The 19,188-nt window shown below is 51.2% G+C and overlaps 1 protein-coding gene across 1 annotated transcript in view; it reads right to left on the bottom strand.

Annotated features, from left to right (window-relative positions):
* Positions 1-3,726: 3,726 nt before the first annotated feature.
* The window catches only part of LOC108531313 (60S ribosomal protein L36a-like), a 24,207-nt gene continuing 8,745 nt past the window's right edge, over positions 3,727-19,188 (bottom strand). Inside the window, exon 2 of the mRNA XM_017874685.1 lies at positions 3,727-3,852. Coding sequence (XP_017730174.1) covers positions 3,727-3,852 — 126 coding nt within the window. The remainder of the gene's footprint in view (positions 3,853-19,188) is intronic.

Here is a 19,188-nt window from a genome sequence, read left to right as displayed (position 1 = left end):
CCACTTGCCTGAGTATTTGGGCAGCCTGGAGCCCAGGACTCTGAATGTCGTGGTGCCCTGTATGTCAGAAGTGAGGTTATCTGACCCTGCCAGCCCTGGCTGTCTCCTTCCACCCGAGGGCCTGGCAGCTCATTTTGTAGCTCTCAGCGTAGACGCAGCGGGTGCTCCTCACCTGCCTTTCTGAGTGGTGCGTGTCCAGAAACCTCTGAGAGTGTGGGTGACACTGCACACATCTGCAAAGGTGCTCCCAGTCCCCTGAGGACAGAGAGCGTAGCCCTTATTCACCCATGTGTCTGGACATACGCCCTCCCTCCTGGTCCCCCTGCACAGGGCCCTCTTATTGTGAAGGCTCAGGTCCCGCGGACCCGGTCGCTCAGACAGTTTGGCTCTGGAACCTCCTTATCTGAGTGTCTGGCAGCTGACCGGGTGTCCTACCCCTCCTCCGACAGTCTGAGTAGTGAGGACTTCAACCATCAGCCCAACGGGCACTCTACCCTGGGTTTCCGGGTCTCTGGACGCTCCACCCCAACTCGCTGTGCGACGGCTTACCTCACCCCATGCAGCGTTGGGGACCGTGCACCCACATTCTGAGCCCTTGAGCCCCGCTCTTCTCTAGCTGCCTGAGGGCTTTGGTGCCTTGTATCCCGTCTGTCAGGGTCTTTGGCAGCCTAGCCCCCACCACCTGCCTTGAATGTAGATGCACGTCCCAGGTTGAGGGCCCCCGGTGCCAGTTCCAAGTTCCCCTGTGTCTTTGGACACCCACTGCCCTTTCGTTACCAGCTGTCTCGGCTGTGGGAGCTACACTCGTCCCTGTCCAGACACCTCTGTGCCCTATTCACGGATTCTCAGCTTCATCACCCAAGCCTCCAGGGGTCTGTGCCCCTTCCTAGAGGCCTGAAGCCCTCACAATCCCAGAAGCATCTGAGAGACATGAACCCCACTGACCCTAAAATTGGGGTGCCTTGTTCCCTCACGATCCTGCACAGCCAGCGACATGCCTTTTGCCTGTGACTATAGATGCCCACCTGGAATCAGGGTGCCGTCGCTGATACACCCCCCCGGAGCTCCTGGACCACGTGTCCCCATGAGTCTGAGTGTTGGGGTGCCCTGCTCCCCATTCACCAGGGGTTCTTAGCAGCGTGTGCTGTCAGCCACCTGTGCCCCGCACCTCACACAGACTGAGTCCTAGGTCGAGGGCCCCCAGTGCCAGTTCCAGGTTCTGCTGCATCTTTGGACGCCCCGAGCCCATTCACCGGTGTGTCGGCCTGTGTGAGACCATTCACCCTTGTCTCAGGGCCTGGGTTCATGCGCAGCTCTGGGCAGTCTGCACCCCATCCGCCCACGTCTCAGAGACAGTCTGTGCATTGTAGCCCGGTTCCAAGAACAGCTGCCGTGCAGCCAGCAGGCACATTCCAGGGTTTGGCCAAAAGCCAACACAAACCCTCATACCGCTGGCACTAGCACCGAGTGGGGGCAGACGCAGGGACTGACCGAGGTGGGGCGCAAGGGGAGAATGGGGACTCTCAGTTTGGAGCCGAGTGCTCAAAGCCTTCCCTGTACACACAGGGTCCTGGAAACCAGGGGGTGTTGGGGTGTGGGAGCCCAGTTCCCGACTGAGGCATGTCCTGGACTGGCTGCCAGAGAGATCAGTGAGTGCGCAGGCTGGAGGAATGTTCCAGGGCCCTCCACCGCGCTGCCATTTCCTGCCCAGGCTGCCTTGGCCACCCACCCACTGGCTGCCTGGGCTGGGATGCATGGCGGCCTGGCTGTCAGATGTGTCAGCATCGGCTTGGGACAGGGTCCCCAGCCAGAGGAGTGGAGGACAGAGGCAGGCGGTAGGGGTGTGACCCCTCTGGGGGCTGCAGACCCCTGTCCCTGCTCCAAACCTGGCTGGGACACTGGGTGCTGTGAGGCTGTGGCACAGGGAGAGAGCCCATTGGAGCCTGCGCCCCCGCCCACTCTGGCTCCCTTGCGGGAAGGCCCTTGGCTCAGCCTCCCAAGTCTCTTGATCGTGTGCTTCCTGGAGGTCAGAGAATGACGCAGTGTGCATGCCACGTCTCCTGTCCTAGGGGACTCCTGGGGTCACCTGGGAGCTGCCTCAGTTTTCCAAGCCCCTGTGTGAGTGACAGCTGGGTCCTACCCACCAGGGTCCCCGTGGGAGAGACGAGCGGGCAGACTCTCGGATATGCAGGGGCCAGCCAGGCTCTCTGGGAGCTGGATGAGGGGCCGTCCAGGTTTTCTGGTGAAGAAGAGGAGGCCCGATTCAGGCTCTGTGGTGAGCAGGTTGCTTTGTATCCCTGGATAGAAGGAGGGCACTGGGTCCCACCCTGTGGGGTCCCCACACTTAGGACCCGGAAGTCCCAGTTGACCCCCAGGTTGGAGAGCCCTGGGGCCCCCGCCTGTCCTGGTGCTGCGTCCCCTCCTGCCCCGCCCCCTGCCACTTGCTCAGGACTCCAGCCCTGTTCCCACTGCTGCTGGCCCCACACTCTCCAGGCACCCCCAGCTCAGGGGCTGACCAGAGGTTTGGCCTTCGGAGCCCCCCGGGTTCCTGGTAGGATGAGCTGGGAGCTCCCTTCAAGTAGGTGGGGGACTTGCAGGTGCAACGGGGGCTTTCCCACACCTTGACCAGGCTGAACCAACGCCCTGTGGGCACTGCCTGCACCGTGCACGGACCCCTGTGAACAAACGCCCTGTGTGCAGGTGTCACTGTGTGCAGGCATCACTGTGTGCAGGTGTCACTGTGTGCAGTTGTCACTGTGTGCAGACCTGGGGCAAGGGTTGTGTGACTCACAGCAGTCCAAGAAAGTGGCTGCTGGGCTCAGAGAATAAGAAAGGAGCCAGGGTCACCCACAGCCTCCAGCCCCACCCTGGCCACAGATTCCTCCCTGCAGTTCCAGAGGGGCCTCCAGCCAGAGGGTCTCAGGCCGGGAGCACCCGGCATCCCGAGGGCCGCACTTCTCCCCACTGCCCTTGGGCACGCTTGGTGCATCTGTGATGCGGGTTGGGGCTCCCCGTTGACCAAGCCCTGACTGGAGCCCCCCACCTGTCTGGCCAGCGGGCAAGGGGTTGAGTCCCAGCTCCCCCGAGTTGCATCCAGGGTGGCTCAGGATCCAACCCCAAGGTGCCCTCAGCGCCTTTCTCAGCCTCCACTGTGGTCATCCCCAAGGGCGACTGCTGGCCGGAAAGACTGACCGGCTCCACAGGGCACCTCTGCCGGAGGGGTCAGAGCAGCAAGGCCTGGGCTGCACGGGGCAGAGGTTGCCGGCAGAGCCGGATCAGCTGGGCTCCAAGCTCCCCCTGCTGTCTGCTGGCCGCTCCTGGAGGTGGCCTGACCTCCGGCTCCCGCCCGACCCCTGCTCCCTCCCTGCCCTACGGGCCAGACTCCGCCTGCTGCCTCCCAGCCGAGCCCGCCAGCCTGGCAGGCGTTCGGGCGCCCCCTTCCGTACACAGGCCTCTCGCCGGCCTCTCCAGTGCAGGCCTGGACCCTCCTCCTCCCCGGGAGGGACATCCTAGGACCCCTGACTGTTCAGAGCCTTCCTCCCTGGGTCCCTCCCCACAAGGGTCCTTTTTCTAGATAAAAGTCTCTGTCCTGGGGGCCTGGTCTGCGCAGAAGCCTCTGAACTGGGGTCTTTTCTGAACAACTCTCCACCCTGGGACCCTCCTCTGCCCCCAAACGAGCTCTAAGCAGAACCCAGAGGGTTACCTTAAGTCCTTGACATTGAGGCCTCAGAAGCCGCCACTGAAGTCATCCGAGTGGCTGGGAGAGAAGGAGAAAAAGACCCCGCGAAGCCTAAAGGTCACCCCAGCACATCGGGGTCTGTGGAAGTTGGCAGCCCAGCAGGATTCGTCTTCCTTGGGATGGCATGGGAACACCAGGCTTAGGCCCACGCTTCAGGGAACAGGGGTGCACAGACTGCCCATGTGGGGGTCTGTAGAGGCCTCCCCAGCACTAGGCAAGATCAGGGAACAGGGGTGCACAGACTGCCCATGTCGGGATCCAGAGAGGCCTGCCTAGCACTAGGCATCAGCTTGCAGACAGAGGAGGACAAGAGACACTTTCTGGCAGTGTCCCCCAGCCCTCGCCTGTGAGTGTGGGCGCATGACCCACACAGCCTCACACACACGCACACCAGGCACGGGCACACTGCTAAGCACCTGTGCGCACAATGAATGTGCACATTCACCCACGCACACACATGCTCGCTATCTCCACGTCAGCTCCCCAGGTGACTCTGGGATCTCCACTGTCGCCCTGATTCTTGCAGCTGCCTTCTTGGTGGAAACAGCCTGGAGCTCGTCTAGACTCTGCACAAACCTGCTTTGGAAGGGCCGAGTCTTAGTTCTCCGGCGGCCACTGGCTCCCTGCACCCTGCACTGGCCTCCTGGCCAAGGCACACACAGAGAGACGTCAGGTGCCACCCAGCTCTGTGAGAAGACGCTGGCAGGCGAGGGCATGGGCGGGTGCCCGGGCTGCCCAGCGCCTGCAGGTCTCACCGCCTCCACCTCTGCTCCTAACCGCTGGCCACTTCCTTTGGCTCCCAGTGGGGCACATGGGGTCCACCAGTGGCCAGCACAGTGTCCAGCCAACCAAATCTGGCCTCATCCAGCAGGATGGGGAGGAGGCTGGGCCCACCCTCCTCTGGGCAGCCTTTGCCCAGCCCCAGCCAGCCAGCGGGCATGGCTGTCCTGCCTTTCCCGCTTCTGACAGCCACAGCATGTTCCAGCCATGTTGGATTGTGGGGGCTTCCTGCTCACTTCCATTAAGTCTGGGGTGGCTCTCAGCCTCCAGCCTCTGCCACCTCTTTAGGGCCAGATTCTGAACAGAGGTGAAGACAGGCAAGAGCCTGGTGCTGGGTGGGGGAGTGTGGGGACCTCCAGAGGCCTGTAGCCCACCTGCCCCCTGGGTATGCTGCCCCTCACTCCAGCCTGCCCTCCCAGGCCTGGCCACCAGCAGCCCCTGGGGCCTCCCTGTCCATGCCCACCCTCTCCAGAACTGGACATGGTTAGGGGCTGGTAGGTAAGGGACTCTAACCTTCGAGAAAGGTCCTCCAGGGCCAGAGCAGACCCACCCACAGGGCGGCTCATCTTCCCTGGGATGGCACAGGAACACCAGGCCTAAGCCCATGCTTCAGGGAACAGGGGTGCACAGACTGCCCGTGTCGGGGTCTGGAGAGGCCTGCCCAGCACTAGGCAAGATCGGGGAACAGGGGTGCATAGACTGCCCATGTCAGGGTCTGGAGAGGCCTGCCCAGCAGTAGGCAAGATCAGGGAACAGGGGTGCACAGACTGCCCATGTCGGGGTCCGGAGAGGCCTGCCCAGCACTAGGCAAGACCCTAAGCCCACAGTGTTTCCCAGGGAAAGAGCCCAGCGGGGCCTTCAGTGACCTGGGGGTTGTCCTGGGACTGGAGATCGGAGGGCCAGTGTTCCAGGCAGAAGCAATGCAGGCACATGGCAGGGGCGCAGGACCAGCTCACCAGAATCCAACTGGGCTGTGTTGGCCTGGAAGCTGCCCTGCGGTGACCTGGGGACCGGGAACTTCCCAAGCTCCTCTCCCTCCTTGCCTGGAGACCCTGACTGGCCCCCAGCTACACTTCCAGTCCACTTGGCTGCTTGTTTGCCCAGTGCCCACAGGGCAGGGGTCGGGGATTAGCTCAAAGCAGGCCAGCAAAGGGCTGGTTCCTGCTGAGGTTGCTGGCCGGAAAGGCAGCATGTCCAAATACAGAGAACTCTGGAGGGCTCAGGGCAGGCCCTGGGGGTAGAGAGGAGGGTTGGCTTGGGGGTGGTGGCAGTGGAACCTCTCTACTGCTGGCCTCGATGACTTCTTCAGGCCCTAGAGTCACTTCATGGTGACACCTGCTGCTGGCTGGGTTGGCTGTTGGTGGCCCAAAGTCAGCCCTCCCCTGGTTACTCTCAGCCACCCCTCCCTGACCTAATTGTGGGCAGGTCTGGATGGCATGAGGTGTGGGGTGTGGGACTGAGGAAAGTTCCTTTAACCCATCCAGTCACTGCCTAGGCAGGCATCCTGGTCAAAGAGCCATCTGGGTTTGTGTGTCTGACTGTGTGGGTTCCCCTCTGTGGTTCCAAGAATCGTCCTTGGCTCTTGAGTTTCTGTGGGCCCCTGGTCTACTCCTGTGTACTTGTGGGTATGTCTGAGCTTCTGGGTCATCCACGGGCCCACCTTCTGTCCTTTCTGTGGGCCCATCTGATCTCCAGGGGTTTGGGTAACCCTGCATTTCTGTAGGTGCCAGCATGGCACCCAGAGACGCTTGGCGTGGGTCTCTCTGCCTACTAGCTGCAGGATGCTGAGCAAGAAGGAGGGCCCTCCTGTGCCTCACATGCCCCCTCTGCAGTACCCATGTCCAAGGGCTGCCATGAGTTAACTAATAAGTTACCATGTGGGAAGCACGGAGAACTATAAGGTGCCTGGGATGTCAGTGGCTATTCCTGCCAGTGTGTGTTCATCTGCATGTCTATGGGGCTCCATGTTTGCAGGTATGTTCATATCTGTCATTTCCTTCATCCTCTGTGTGCCCCTGTCTATTCTCTCTCTGCATCTATCTAGCTAGATGGATAGCCAGATGGATAGGTAGATAGATCGGTAGCTAGCTAGCTAGCCACTCACTCATCTACCTGCTAATCCACCCACCTATCTATACAACCATCTATCCATTCACACAACTATTCATCCATCCATCCATTCACTCAACCATTCATCCATTCATCCATCCATTCATCCATCTATCCACTCAGCCATCCATCCATTCATCTATCCACCCAACCATCCATCTATCTATCCATCCATCCATCCAATCATCAATCCATCCATCCATCCATCCATTCATCTACCCACTTATTCACTCATCCATTTATCCACTCAACCATCCTTCCATCTACCTGTCTGTCCATCCTTCTATCCATGCAGCCATCCATCCATCCATCCATTCATCTACCCACTTATTCACCCATCCATTTATCCACTCAACCATCCTTCCATCTACCTGTCTGTCCATCCTTCTATCTATCCATCCATCCATCCATCCATCCATTCACCTACTCATCTGCCCACTCATCCACCCACCCATTTATCCACCCAAGCATCCAACCATCCATCTATCCATTCATCCATCTATCCATCCATCCATCCATCCATCCATCCATCCATCTATCCACCCAGCCATCCATCCATTCATCTATCCACTCATCCACCCACTCATCCATTCATCCAACCATCTATCCATATATGTATCCATCCATGCATCCATCCATCCATCCATCCATCCATCCATTCATCTACCCACTTATTCACCCATCCGTTTATCCACTCAACCATCCTTCCATCTACCTGTCTCTCCATCCTTCTATCCATCCTTCTATCCATGCATCCATCCATCCATCCATTCATCCATCCATCCATCCATCTGTCCACCTACTCATCTGCCCACCCATTTATCCACCCAAATATCCAACCATCCATCCATCCAGGCGTCCATCCATCCATCCATCCATCCACCCACTTACTCCATTTTGCCTTCTCTCCCTCCTTCCTTTCTTCCCTCCCTCCCATGTCTAACTTTATGCAGCCATGGAGGTGGTGCTGGACACGCAAGCCCCAAGATTTCCATGGTAATGGGGTGTCAGTGGCTGTCATCCTGGCTTGCTGGTTCTGGCACTGTTCGTAAGCTGCCCCATTGTAAGTGTGGCCCCCTTGTTCTCAAGCTCCTATGTCTTTGATGTCTGTTGCAGCTTGTGGCTGTGCTGAGTGAGTCGGATGTCAGATGGTGCAGGAGCAAAGTTTTAAGACCTACTGGTCAGTCTCTGGGTGAGTTTAGGCTGCTCAGGAATGAGGTGTTCAGCTGCCAAGGCCAAGGTGGAGGGAAGCTGGATTGTCCCTTGAAAACTTGAACAGTGGCCCCCCAGGGCCACGTGGAGGGAAGCGTCCCAAAGCTGCTGCTGGCTACACTCTGACACACAGCAGCCCTGACTCACAAATGCCCAGGGGCAACTTCTCCATAATGAGTCACAACCCATGTTTGCCAGGAGTGCTTGGTGGAGAGAAAGCCAGGTACCCACAGCTCTGAGGGGCTCCCTGACCCCTGGGCCTTTGCATTTGAAACTTGCCTTATAGTCTGAAGGCAGATTATTTCCAAACCCTCTATTGGGAGAATTTTACACACACACAGAAACATTCCAAGGCTTCCTTAGATTCCATGAGTACCGCCAAACGGCCAGCCAGTGCCTCCCACCCTGCAACTCCGTCTCTAGATTTCTTTTATTATAACAAGTCCCAGTGGGCCTCTGTCTGTCTTCTCATGTTCCCAAAAGATAAGAACCCTTTATCAAAAATCCATTTTCACAGCTAAACAAATACCAGTAACTCTTTAATATGATCAAACCTGGACAGGGCTCAAATTTCCCCCATTGTCTCATAAATGGATCTTACAGATGGTGTCTTCAAGTCACCCCACACGGAGCTCATGTGCTGCCTTGCTCCTGTGCCTCTGGAGCCCCCTTTGATCAATCGGTGCCTCTGTCTTTTCATTCTTGCCACTTATTTGTTGAAGAAGCAAGGGCACTCATCCTAAGGAGTTCCCAACATTTTGGGTTCCACAAGTCGCATCACACAGCGTTTCAGGTGTCTTTCCACACTCTGTAACGCTGAGGCCTGATCAGTGTGAGGTCAAGCCTTTTGGCAAGACTGCTTCCTGCAGGGAGATGGTACTTCCTTTGTGCATGGCAGGAGGCACTGGATGTCCTGGGATTTCCTCCTGGGATATGGGGCTGATCAGTGAGAGGGTTTGGGTGTAGCCAGCTACAGCCATAAGCCACCAAGTGCCCAGTGGCTTTTCTTTTCATGGTTTTAGCAGCTGCTGGTAACATTTCCTAGACCAGGGGTCAGCAGACTACAATCACCCTTGGCCAAATCTTATTCCCCATCAGTTTTTGTAAATAAAGTTTTATTGGAACATGGCCCCCACTCATTCACTTATGTACCACCTGTGACTGCTTTCATGGTACCATGGCTGGCTGTGGTGATTCCAAGAAGGTCCCCCTAGAGTTTCTGCCCTGATTCCCAGAATTGTGAATAATTCTCACCCTTGTGAATGTGTTATGTTGCCTGGCCAAAGGCATTTTGTGGATAAAGTTTAGGCTGCTAATGGGTTGACTTTAAAATAGAGGATCAGGGTGGGCCTGGTTGAATCCCATGAGCCCTGTAAAAGCAGAGTTTGGATTGTTTTTTTCTCCCCCTGGCTGATGGCAGGAGAGAAATTGAGAGGGATTCACAGTGTGAGAGGGGACGCTCCTTGAGGCAGGCTCTTCATGAGCCAGGGGAAAGGACTGAGCACAACGCCTGCAGAGAGTCACCCTGCCTACAGCCAGCAGGAAGATGGGGACCGTGGCCCTACAACCACAAGAACCAAATTCTGTCCACACTGTGAATGCCCCAGGAGTGGAGTCTTCCCCAGCACCTCCAGCGAGAAGCCCAGCCTGGTTGGCATCTGCTCTCAGCCAGTGAGGCCCTAAGGAAAAAGCCCTACAGAATGCCCAGAGCTCTGGTCCACAGAACTGTGAGCCAACCATGCACAGGGTTTGTTTCACAGCTGGGTTTGTGGTGATTTATTACACAGTGATAAAAAACAGACACAATGACAGAGAACAAATGGCCTGCAAAGACAAACGTGTTTGCAATCCAGCCCTTGCAGAAAGCAACAACAACAACAAGCCCTAAGTTAAGTTTCTCAGTCTTGGCATTGTAGGCATTTGGGGCCAAGCTGTTAGTTTTTTATGGTGTGGAACAAATTATCACAAACTTAGTGGCTTAGAACAACACATGTTTCTTATCTCTCAGTTTTTGTGGGTAAAAGCCTGGGGCACAACTTAGCTGGATTCTCTACCTCAGGATCCCAAGGTGTCAGCTGGGGCTGCATTCTTATCTGAAGGTCCAACTGGGACAGGGTCTGCTTTGTGTTCACTTCGCTTGTTGGTAGAATTCAGTTCCTTATGTTTGTAGCACTGAGGTCATTACTTCCTGCAGGCCACCCATAGTTTCCAGTCATGTGGGCCCCTCAAAAGCAGTTCACACATGGCTCTCGCTTCTTCAAGGCCAGCAGGAGACAGAGAGAGTGACTCCAGAATCTTATATGCTATAATGTAATCCCAGGTGTGACATCTACCACCTTTGCCATATTCTGTTGGTTGAAAGAAAGTCACAGGCTCCACCCGCTTTCAGGGAGCGGGAACAACACAGAAGCACAGCCAACAGGAAGCAAAAATCACTGGTTCACCTTAGGGTCTTTCCAACCCAACCAGATAATGTTTGCTATGGAGTTGTCCTGTGCACTTTAGGATATGTGTCAGCATTCCTGATCCCTACAGCAACTCTCAGTTACAACAATCAAAAATACCTCTAGATATTGCAGAGGGGAAAAATTGCCCCCAGTTGAGGACCACTATCCTAAATCCATCACTTAATTAGGGGTTTTGAAATTGCAGTTTTCTCAACCTGGTATTTCTTCAGCATTTATTTGCAAGAGTTCTTCTAAAGATACACTTTCCCACATCAAATATTTGGTACAGGGAAGGCAGATAAAATATTGATTATTTTAAATATATATTATTGTGAAATCATAAATTGAAGTATATTACTTAAATGTACTGTATTGAATGTGTGCAGTAATTCTCAATGGCTGTGGAACAAATTGCCACAAACATAAAGCTTTAAACAACTCCCATTTAGTATATGCACTTCTGTATGCCAGATGTCCTGGTATAGCTTAGCCAGATTCCTCACCCAGGGTCTCATCAGGCCGAGATCAAGCTGTCAGCCAGGCTGTGTTCTCATCTGGAGACCCAACTGGGGAGGGAGCAGCTTCCAAGCTTATTTAGGTTTTGGCAGAACTCATTTCCAGGAAATTGTAGAATTCATGGCAGCTTCCTCCTTCAAAGCCAGCAACAGAGAGAGAGGGTCTCTGCCCCTTCAAGTCTCTCACTTCAGAGAAGCCCTGGACTCTCTTACAAAGTGCTTGCCTATTAAGTCAGGACCACTGGGAAAAATCTCCTTTTGATTAACTCAAAGTCAACTGGTTAGGGACTTGATTATATCTGCAAAGTCTCTTCACTTTTGCCTTAATCTCTCAGTTAAAGGCAAATCACAGGTCCTGCCCCGCCTCAGGGCAGGAGATTAAATAAGGCCAGTATCACTGGAGGCCACATTAGGGTGTGCCTGACACAGTGCCCTTCCATTCATTGTACTTATTATCTTTACTGGTGACCATGTTGTCCCACATTTGGTCAATGGGGATACTTTTCAGTTGACTGGTATGTCATTTTGAAATGACCCCAGCAGTCGTTGATAGTTTCTTAGCTTTCCGATGCAATGAGAAGTTCTAGGTGGATCTTTCCTATGTCATGCCTCAGCCTGGGACCAGTCATTTCTCCAAGGGTTCGTGGTTCTTTTCAAAGGGACCTTGGTGGGTACTGAGAGGCCACAGTTTGGGCGCCAGGGTCTGATTGCTGCTAGTTTATTTTCATTGTTTCTAAGCTGGGGAGGCGTTCATAAACAGTAGCCGGAAGAAAAGGCAAGAGAACGATGTTCACACAATTTAGGATTGCGCCAGATCACCCAACAAAAGATGGCTAACACACTGAAAGCAGGTCTCCTGGCAAAAACAGGAGGATGAAGAACATGGAAGTACATTTCAAATTGCTTGTGGGAGGCCTGGCGTGGTGGCTCACGCCTGTCATCTCAGCACTTTGAGAGGCCGAGGTTGGTGGATTACTTGAGGTTAGGAGTTCGAGACCAGCCTGGCCAACACAGTGAAACCTGTCTCTACTAAAAATACAAAGAGTAGCCGCGCGTGGTGACGCCTGCCTGTAGTCCCAGCTACTCAGGAGGCGGAGGCAGGAGAATCGCTGGAGCCTGTGAGGCAGAGGCTGCAGTGAGCTGAGATTGAGCCACTGCACTCCAGCCTGGATGACAGAGTACAACTCTGTCTCAAAAGCAAACAAACAAAACAAAACAAAACAAAATTGCTTGTAAGAGACTCCTGCCAGCATAGAAACATTTACCTCTCTAATGATTATTCAAGAGGGAATGAAGGTGTTTTATTTGCGCATTAAATTCAATTAACTAAATTGCATTGAGTCATGCTAAAGAAACTATGAATGGGTCAATTTCAGGAAGAAATTCTAGACAGGAAGACTGATTAAGCACAAGAAGAAGGCTGGACACTGTGGCTCACGCCTCTAATCCCAGCACTTTGGGAGGCTGAGGCAAGAGGATCACTTGAGCCCAGGAGGTTGACACCAGCCTGGGCAACATGCCAAAATCCTGTCTCTACAAAAAAAAAAAAAAAAAAAAAAAGCAATTAGCTGGGGCATGGTGGCTTGCATCTGTAGTCCTAGCTACTTGGGGGGCTGAGGTTGGAGGATCGCTTGAGACCTGGAGTTCAAGGCTGCAGTAAACCAAGATTGCACCAGAGGGTGACAGAATGAGACTCTGTCTCAAAAAAAAAAAAGGTGAGTTAATTAACTGGTTAACATTTATGTACAATAAAAAAATTAACTTAGAGATAATAAAACAAGCCATATGGGTTAAAAAAAAAAAGTAGAAATAAAATACTTGCCAATATACCTAAGAATAGGAGAGAGAGGTTAGAGGTTGAGGTTATAAGGACCTCACTTTTCCAGAGAGGAGGAGGAGGAGGAGCTTGACCGATTGACAGTAAACTTTTGAAACAATGCATATTGTATCTTTAAATGTAGTTTTGATTTTACAGACAGTGAACTTCACTTGTTTGTGTGTGTACAGGTCTGTGAGTTTTGACGAATACATAAAGTTACATAACTTCCACTAAAACCAGGATCTAGAGCAATCCTGTCACCACAAAATTGTCCCTGAAGCTTTCTTTTTGTGGGCAGCCCTCCCACCCTTCACCCCTGGCAGTCACTGACCCATTTTTGGTCCCTATAGTTTCTGTCATTTCCAGAATGTCACACAATTGGCATTGTGCAGCCTGTAGGTCTGGCCTCTCTCACTCAGCATGATGCATTTGAGAGCCATCAGCGTTGCTGCCTGGATGGACAATTGGTTCCTTTTTTTGCTTAGACTCTGTGCATGGATCTGTCTCAGTACGTTTATCTGTTCGTACCTTGAAGGGCTTTGGGGTTGTCTGCAATATCTCATGCTAATGAATAACGCTGTTTTAAGTATGTATGTACAGGTGCTCGTGTGAACACGAGCTTTCATTTCACTCCAGATACCTTGGAGTGTGACGGCAGGTCACATCTGAGCACACATTATACTCTACAAGAAGCTGCCTGACCACTTTCCAGCATGGCTGCCCCGTCTCACCTTCCCAGCAGCGACGGGCAAGGTTCCGGCCACTTCACATCCTCCTGGCACGTGGTGCTGTTCATTTTTTAATTTTTAATTTTTCTTTGAGACAGGGTCTGGCTCTGTCACCCAGGCTGGAGTGCAGTGGCACGATCTCGCTCACTACACCCTCCACCTCCCAGGCTCAAACTGTCTTCCCACCTCAGCCTCCTGAGTAGCTGGGACTACAGGTGCCACCACACCTGCCTAATTTTTGTCTTTTTGATAGAAATGGGGTTTACCATGTTGGCCAGGCTGGTCTCAGACTCCTGGCCTCAAGTAATCCTCCTGCCTCAGCCTCCCAAAGTGCTGATCCTTATAGGTGTGAGCCATCGCGTCTGGCCTGTTATTTTCTTTTAACTTACTATTCTAATAAATATGTGGTGGTAACTCATGGATTTATTTTGAATTTTCTTAGTACTGAAACCAACCTAACTGTCCCATAGAGCTGATGTTGATGGTTTCTTTTGAATAAACATAGAGATTGAGCCTCCCAGTCTTAAAACTTGAGAGAGTTCCATTTGTCTTATCTCTGAGTTCCCTTCTCAGGAAACCACCCATCGTGTCTCCCAGATAGTGTCAAGGGGCTGAAACTCACCAGATCTCTCTGCATTTGGAACATGAGATACTGGAGCCCTCACCCATTACGACTGCCTAACCCACCACCCGCTTACTGTTGACCAAGTCTTTCTTAGCCCTCCCTAATTCCTGTTTCCCCACATGTGGTTACATTTCTCCCCTGCCATATAAACCCCTGATTTTAGCTGGCTGGGGAGATGGATTTAACACCGATTTCCCATCTCCTCAGCTGCAGCACCTGATTAAAGCCTTCTTCCCTGGCAGTACTTGTCTCAGCGATTGGGTTTCTGCGCAATGCGTGGCAGGACCTGGACTGAACCCCTGGATTTTCGGTAACGTACTCATGATGCAGACCATCTTTTCATGTGCTCTGTTGACAGCCCTGTGTCTCTGGTAAAGCTTAAATCTTTTACTCATTGCTTTATTGGGTTTGGGGTTTTTTTTATTGTTATATTTTGAGAATTCTTTATTTTTTTTTTATTTATTTATTTTACTCTGTCATCCAGGCTGGAGTGGCACAATCTCAGCTCACTGCAGCCTCCACCTCCGGGGTTCAAGTGATTCTCCTGCCTCAGCCTCACAAGCAGCTGGTATTACAGGTGCGCGCCACCAGGCCCAGCTAATTTTTGCATTTTTAGTAAAGACAGGGTCTCACCATGTTGGCCAGGATGGTCTCGAATTCCTGGCCTCAGATGGTCTGTCCACCTCAGCCTTCCAAAGTGCTGGGATTATAGGCGTGAGGATTACATTCTTGATACAAATCCATTGTTGGACGTAGGATTTGCACGTATTTTCTCCAAGCTCGTAGCTTATCTTTTCCTTTTCTTAACAGTGCCATTTGAAGACTGAAAGTTTTGTCTTGATGAAGTCCAGCTCATCGATCCTTTCATTGACAGATCCTGTCTAAGAACTCTGCCTGACTCAGGTTCGTGCAGATTTTTCCCCATGCTTCTTCTTTTTAAGTTTTTTTGGTGCTACTTGTTACAATTAGGTCTATGATCTACTTTGAATTCATTTTTGTCTAGTGTGAGGTATAGCTCGAGGTTTATCATTTGCTTTGTTTGCAGTTAATGTCTAATTTTTCCAGCATCATTTAGTGAAAAGACAACCCAATTGATTTACTTTGTATCTTTGTCAAAAATTAAGCTACTGTGTTTGTGTGGGCCTCTCTCTGGACTTTCTATTCTGTTCCATTTACCTCTGAGTCTATCCTCCCACTGACTGCACATGGCCTTGATTACTGGAGCTTTGCAGTAAATAAATTTTATCTGGAAATGGAGTGGTATGACTCTCCCAACTTTGTAAACATTAATTTGGCTCTTCTAGTTCCTTTGCCTTTCCGTGTATGTTTTGGAATCCTGATGGTGTTTGATCTGGATTGTGTGAAATCTGTAGAGAAATCTGAAGATAGCTGCCACCTTAACATCTTTGAGTCTTCCGATTACTGGACGTGAGAGTCTGTCTCTCCCTTTGTACGGGTTTCCTGTTTCCTCCATCCATGTGCCCTCCCGCCCAGCTAACATATATCCCGCTCAGTTGCCCAGGTGCAGGCAGAGACTCCCAGAGAGCAAGCACTCGATTCCTCAAGCTTGTCAGGCAGCAGGAGCTGCATGCTGGTCCTCAAATCCCATGGGGGATGACGAACAGCTCAGACAGGTGCTTTGGATGTGGTAGCTTTGCGTCCCAGATGAGGAACCCCGAGTTTAGGAAGCCCCAATATTTCATAAGGACCTGCTATCAAACCTGCCTAGAGGGAGACATTATCCTTATTCGGCCCATAGGGGGACCCCATCTTTATTATCCAGGACAGTCTGCCCTCCACCCCGCAGGGAGACATTGCCTCTGCTGAGGTTCTGCAAACATCCCTGGAAAGATAGTGGAAGGTGGCAGAACTCCACCTCCATCCTCTTGGGGTCCTGGCATGGCCTGAGAATTAAATTGATGTGAAACAGATCGACAGGAGAAAGGCACGCACATTTATTCAAAAGAAGTTCCACCTGGCTCAGGAACCTTCCTAAGGAAATGAAGAAACAAACTGTGAAGAAGCAGGTGAGTCAGGCGGGGAGGCTGGAGAGATAAGAGCTGGTCTAACAAGGCCTGTACAGAATTCTCTTAGAGTTCTTGTTTTTGAAGATAAGGGTGTTGCAGCTTTCACACGGGAATTTCAGCTCCTGCTTTTAAGAAACGGCACGAAGGTCAGCGTGATCTTTCTGTACCTGCTGTTTTCCAAGTGCTTTTAACTCGTAGTTAATATGCCAGTCAATGCAGCTTTTTTTTTTTTTTTTTTTTTTTTTTTGAGTCAGAGTCTCGCTCTGTCACCAGGCTGTAATGCAGTGGTATGATCTCCACTCCCTGGGTTCAAGTGATTCCCCTGCCTCAGCCTCCTGAGTAGCTGGGACTACACGTGCACACCACCACACCTGGCTAATTTTTTGTATTTAGTCAAGACGGGGTTTCACCATGTTGGCCAGGATGGTCTCGATCTCCTGACCTTGTGATCCACCCACCTCGGCCTCCCAAAGTGCTGGGATTACAAGTGTGAGCCACCGCGCCCGGCCCCAGTGCAGCATATTTTAAACTCCTTCCGTAGTCCAGAACAGAAGTGTGAGCTCGATGCAGAGAGATCTCCCAACATCCCCTTGTTCCTGCTGTTGGCAAATTGTTTTTTCTCTCTTTTTAAACATTAGTTTTGCTAGGGTTTTTAATCAATTTGTTAATTATCCTCTATTCTTTTATTTTATTTCTGCACTGCTATTTCCTTTCTTCCACAAAAGTTGGTTTAATTTGCTCTTCTTTTTTGTTTTTATTTGGAAGCTTAGATAAGTGATTTTAAATCTTTTTTTTTCACTAGCAAAATCATTTAAAGCTACCCATGTCCTTGTAAGCTCAGCGTTAACTACACCTCACAAATTTTGATGCATTATGTTTTCATTTTTATTTGGATCAGATGTTTTCTAATTTCCTATGTGATTTTTTTTTTTTTTTTTTTTTGTCAAATATTAGGGAACTTTTCTAGATCTTTTTTAAATTGATTAATTTGGTTTCTAATTTCCACTGCGTTAAGATACAGCAGCCTATAAGACTTCTTTAAACTTTTGAACATCTTGGCATCACGCTAATGCTGGTTTCATAAATGAGCTAGGAAATGCCTCCTCCTCTTCTGTTTCCTGGAAGAGATTGCATAGAATTTATCCTCATTCTTTTTATTTTTATTTATTTATTTATTGTTTTGAGACAGAGTTTCACTCTTGTAACCCAGGCTGGAGTGCAATGGCGTGAGATCTTCTCACTGCAACCTCCTCCTTCTGGGTTCAAGTGATTCTCCTGCCTCAGCCTCCCAAGTAGCTGGGATTACAGGCATGTGCCACCACGCCTGGCTGATTTTTTGTATTTTTTAGAAAAGACGGGATTTTACCATGTTAGCCAGGCTGGTCTTGAACTCCTAACCCCAGGTGTTCCGCCCGCCTCAGCCTCCCAAAGTGCTGAGATTACAGGCATGAGCCACTGCGCCTGGCCTCATTCTTTTTCAATGTTGAATGGAAATCTCCAGGGAGACCAGCTGGGCCTGGAGATTTCTTACTCGGCAGCTTTTTAATTATAAATTCAAGTTCTTTAAGAGTTGTTGGGATGTGTAGATGTGTCTCGGGGGACATCCTATCTTGGAGCTTACTCTGTGCCCCTAAGGCATGACCCTTGGGGTCCTGACAGACGTCCAAGGCAGTTATCACACCTCCCTACGCTGGTGTGATTCGGAGGCTGAGCTCCACGCATCCTTGATGAAGGTGATTATCTTTCCAGCTGCCGCTTTCACCAGGCTCCTTGAGTTCTCTCCATGCAGATTTGGTTTTTGGGGTCAGAGGCCTAGGATTTGGAATGAGTTTGATGAAGATTTGGATGTCCGCTCCCTGTGGCTCCCTCCTAGCTGAGATTTCCTTCCTGACCCCAACCCCCTCATCCTCTGACCCCCAACTCCAGTGAAATTCACCCTGGCTGCTTGAAGCCCCACAGCCTGGCTCAGGGGCTGGAGTGTGCCCTTGGGACAGAAACCCCCAAAATGTGACCTTGGCCCAGCCTTTTCCCTCACATTGAATCCCATCCATTTCTGCCTGGTTTCAATGGCTCACTAGTTCCTTTAAATAGTTTCTAAAAATACGTTGTCCAGAATTTATCATTGTTTTCTGCAGAGAGTTAGTCTAACATCAGCCACTTGCAACTTCTGGAGCCCAAACTGATATGGATTATTTAACACCACCATTTACTAGCCTGATCTAACAGACCAATGGAGTTGCCAGGATCCAACTGTTAGAGAGTTCGAGTTCTGCCCAGGCTCACCTTTGTAACAACTGACTAGCTATCAGCCCGTAAAGTAAGTCTCATAAACGCCAATCAATTCGCATCATATTGACCCCGTCTCTGATCAGATTGCAAATAAATTAGAAAACCAAAACAACAACAAGATGACCTAAAATGCATTTCTAAACATGAAAAGGGGCATTCTAAAATAGCTGGAGGTCAAAGGATAAATCATCTTGGAAATTACATAAAATTCAGAACTAATCCATAATGAAAGCAGCAAATACTATCAGAGCTCGAGGATGCTGCTCAAGCAAACAGTCGTCCCTCAGGATCGGTGGGGACGGGTTCTGGGACCTCCCACACATACCCCAGTCCACGGGTGCTCAAGTTCCTGGTGTGAAATGCTGTTGTATTTGTATATAACCTACACACATCCTTCTGTCTACTTCATATCATCTTTAGGTGACTTACCACACCTAATGTGATGTAAACGCAACATAAATAGTTGCTATACTGTATTGTTTAGGGAACAATAACAAGGAGAGAACATGCACATGTTCAGTACGGACAGAGCCTTCATCATACAAACTACGCTTTCCACCTGGAGTTGGTTGAATCTGCAAGTGTGGAACAGGCACATATGGAGGCTGCTTCCAGGAAAACCAATAGCTTTAAACTGGAAAAGAGGAGAGGTGGGAATTAATGAGCTAATCGTCTCACTTATGAAGTTAGAAAAAGGAGGAGAGGTCGAGACCACATCCGCTCTGTGAGCACAGAGTCTTGCCCTGGCCCACTCCACACCCTCCACACGGGCCGCCCTCCACACCTGCCGCCTTCCACTCCGCCGCCCTCCACTCCCACCCTCCACTCCACCACCCTCTACTCCACACCGTCCACTCCACCACCCTCCACACCTGCCGCCCTCCACTCCACCACCCTC

Source organism: Rhinopithecus bieti, unplaced genomic scaffold (genome assembly GCF_001698545.2).
Source record: "Rhinopithecus bieti isolate Rb0 unplaced genomic scaffold, ASM169854v2 scaffold_9449, whole genome shotgun sequence".
Taxonomy (NCBI): domain Eukaryota; kingdom Metazoa; phylum Chordata; class Mammalia; order Primates; family Cercopithecidae; genus Rhinopithecus; species Rhinopithecus bieti.
This window is presented reverse-complemented; position numbering and strand designations above follow the sequence as displayed.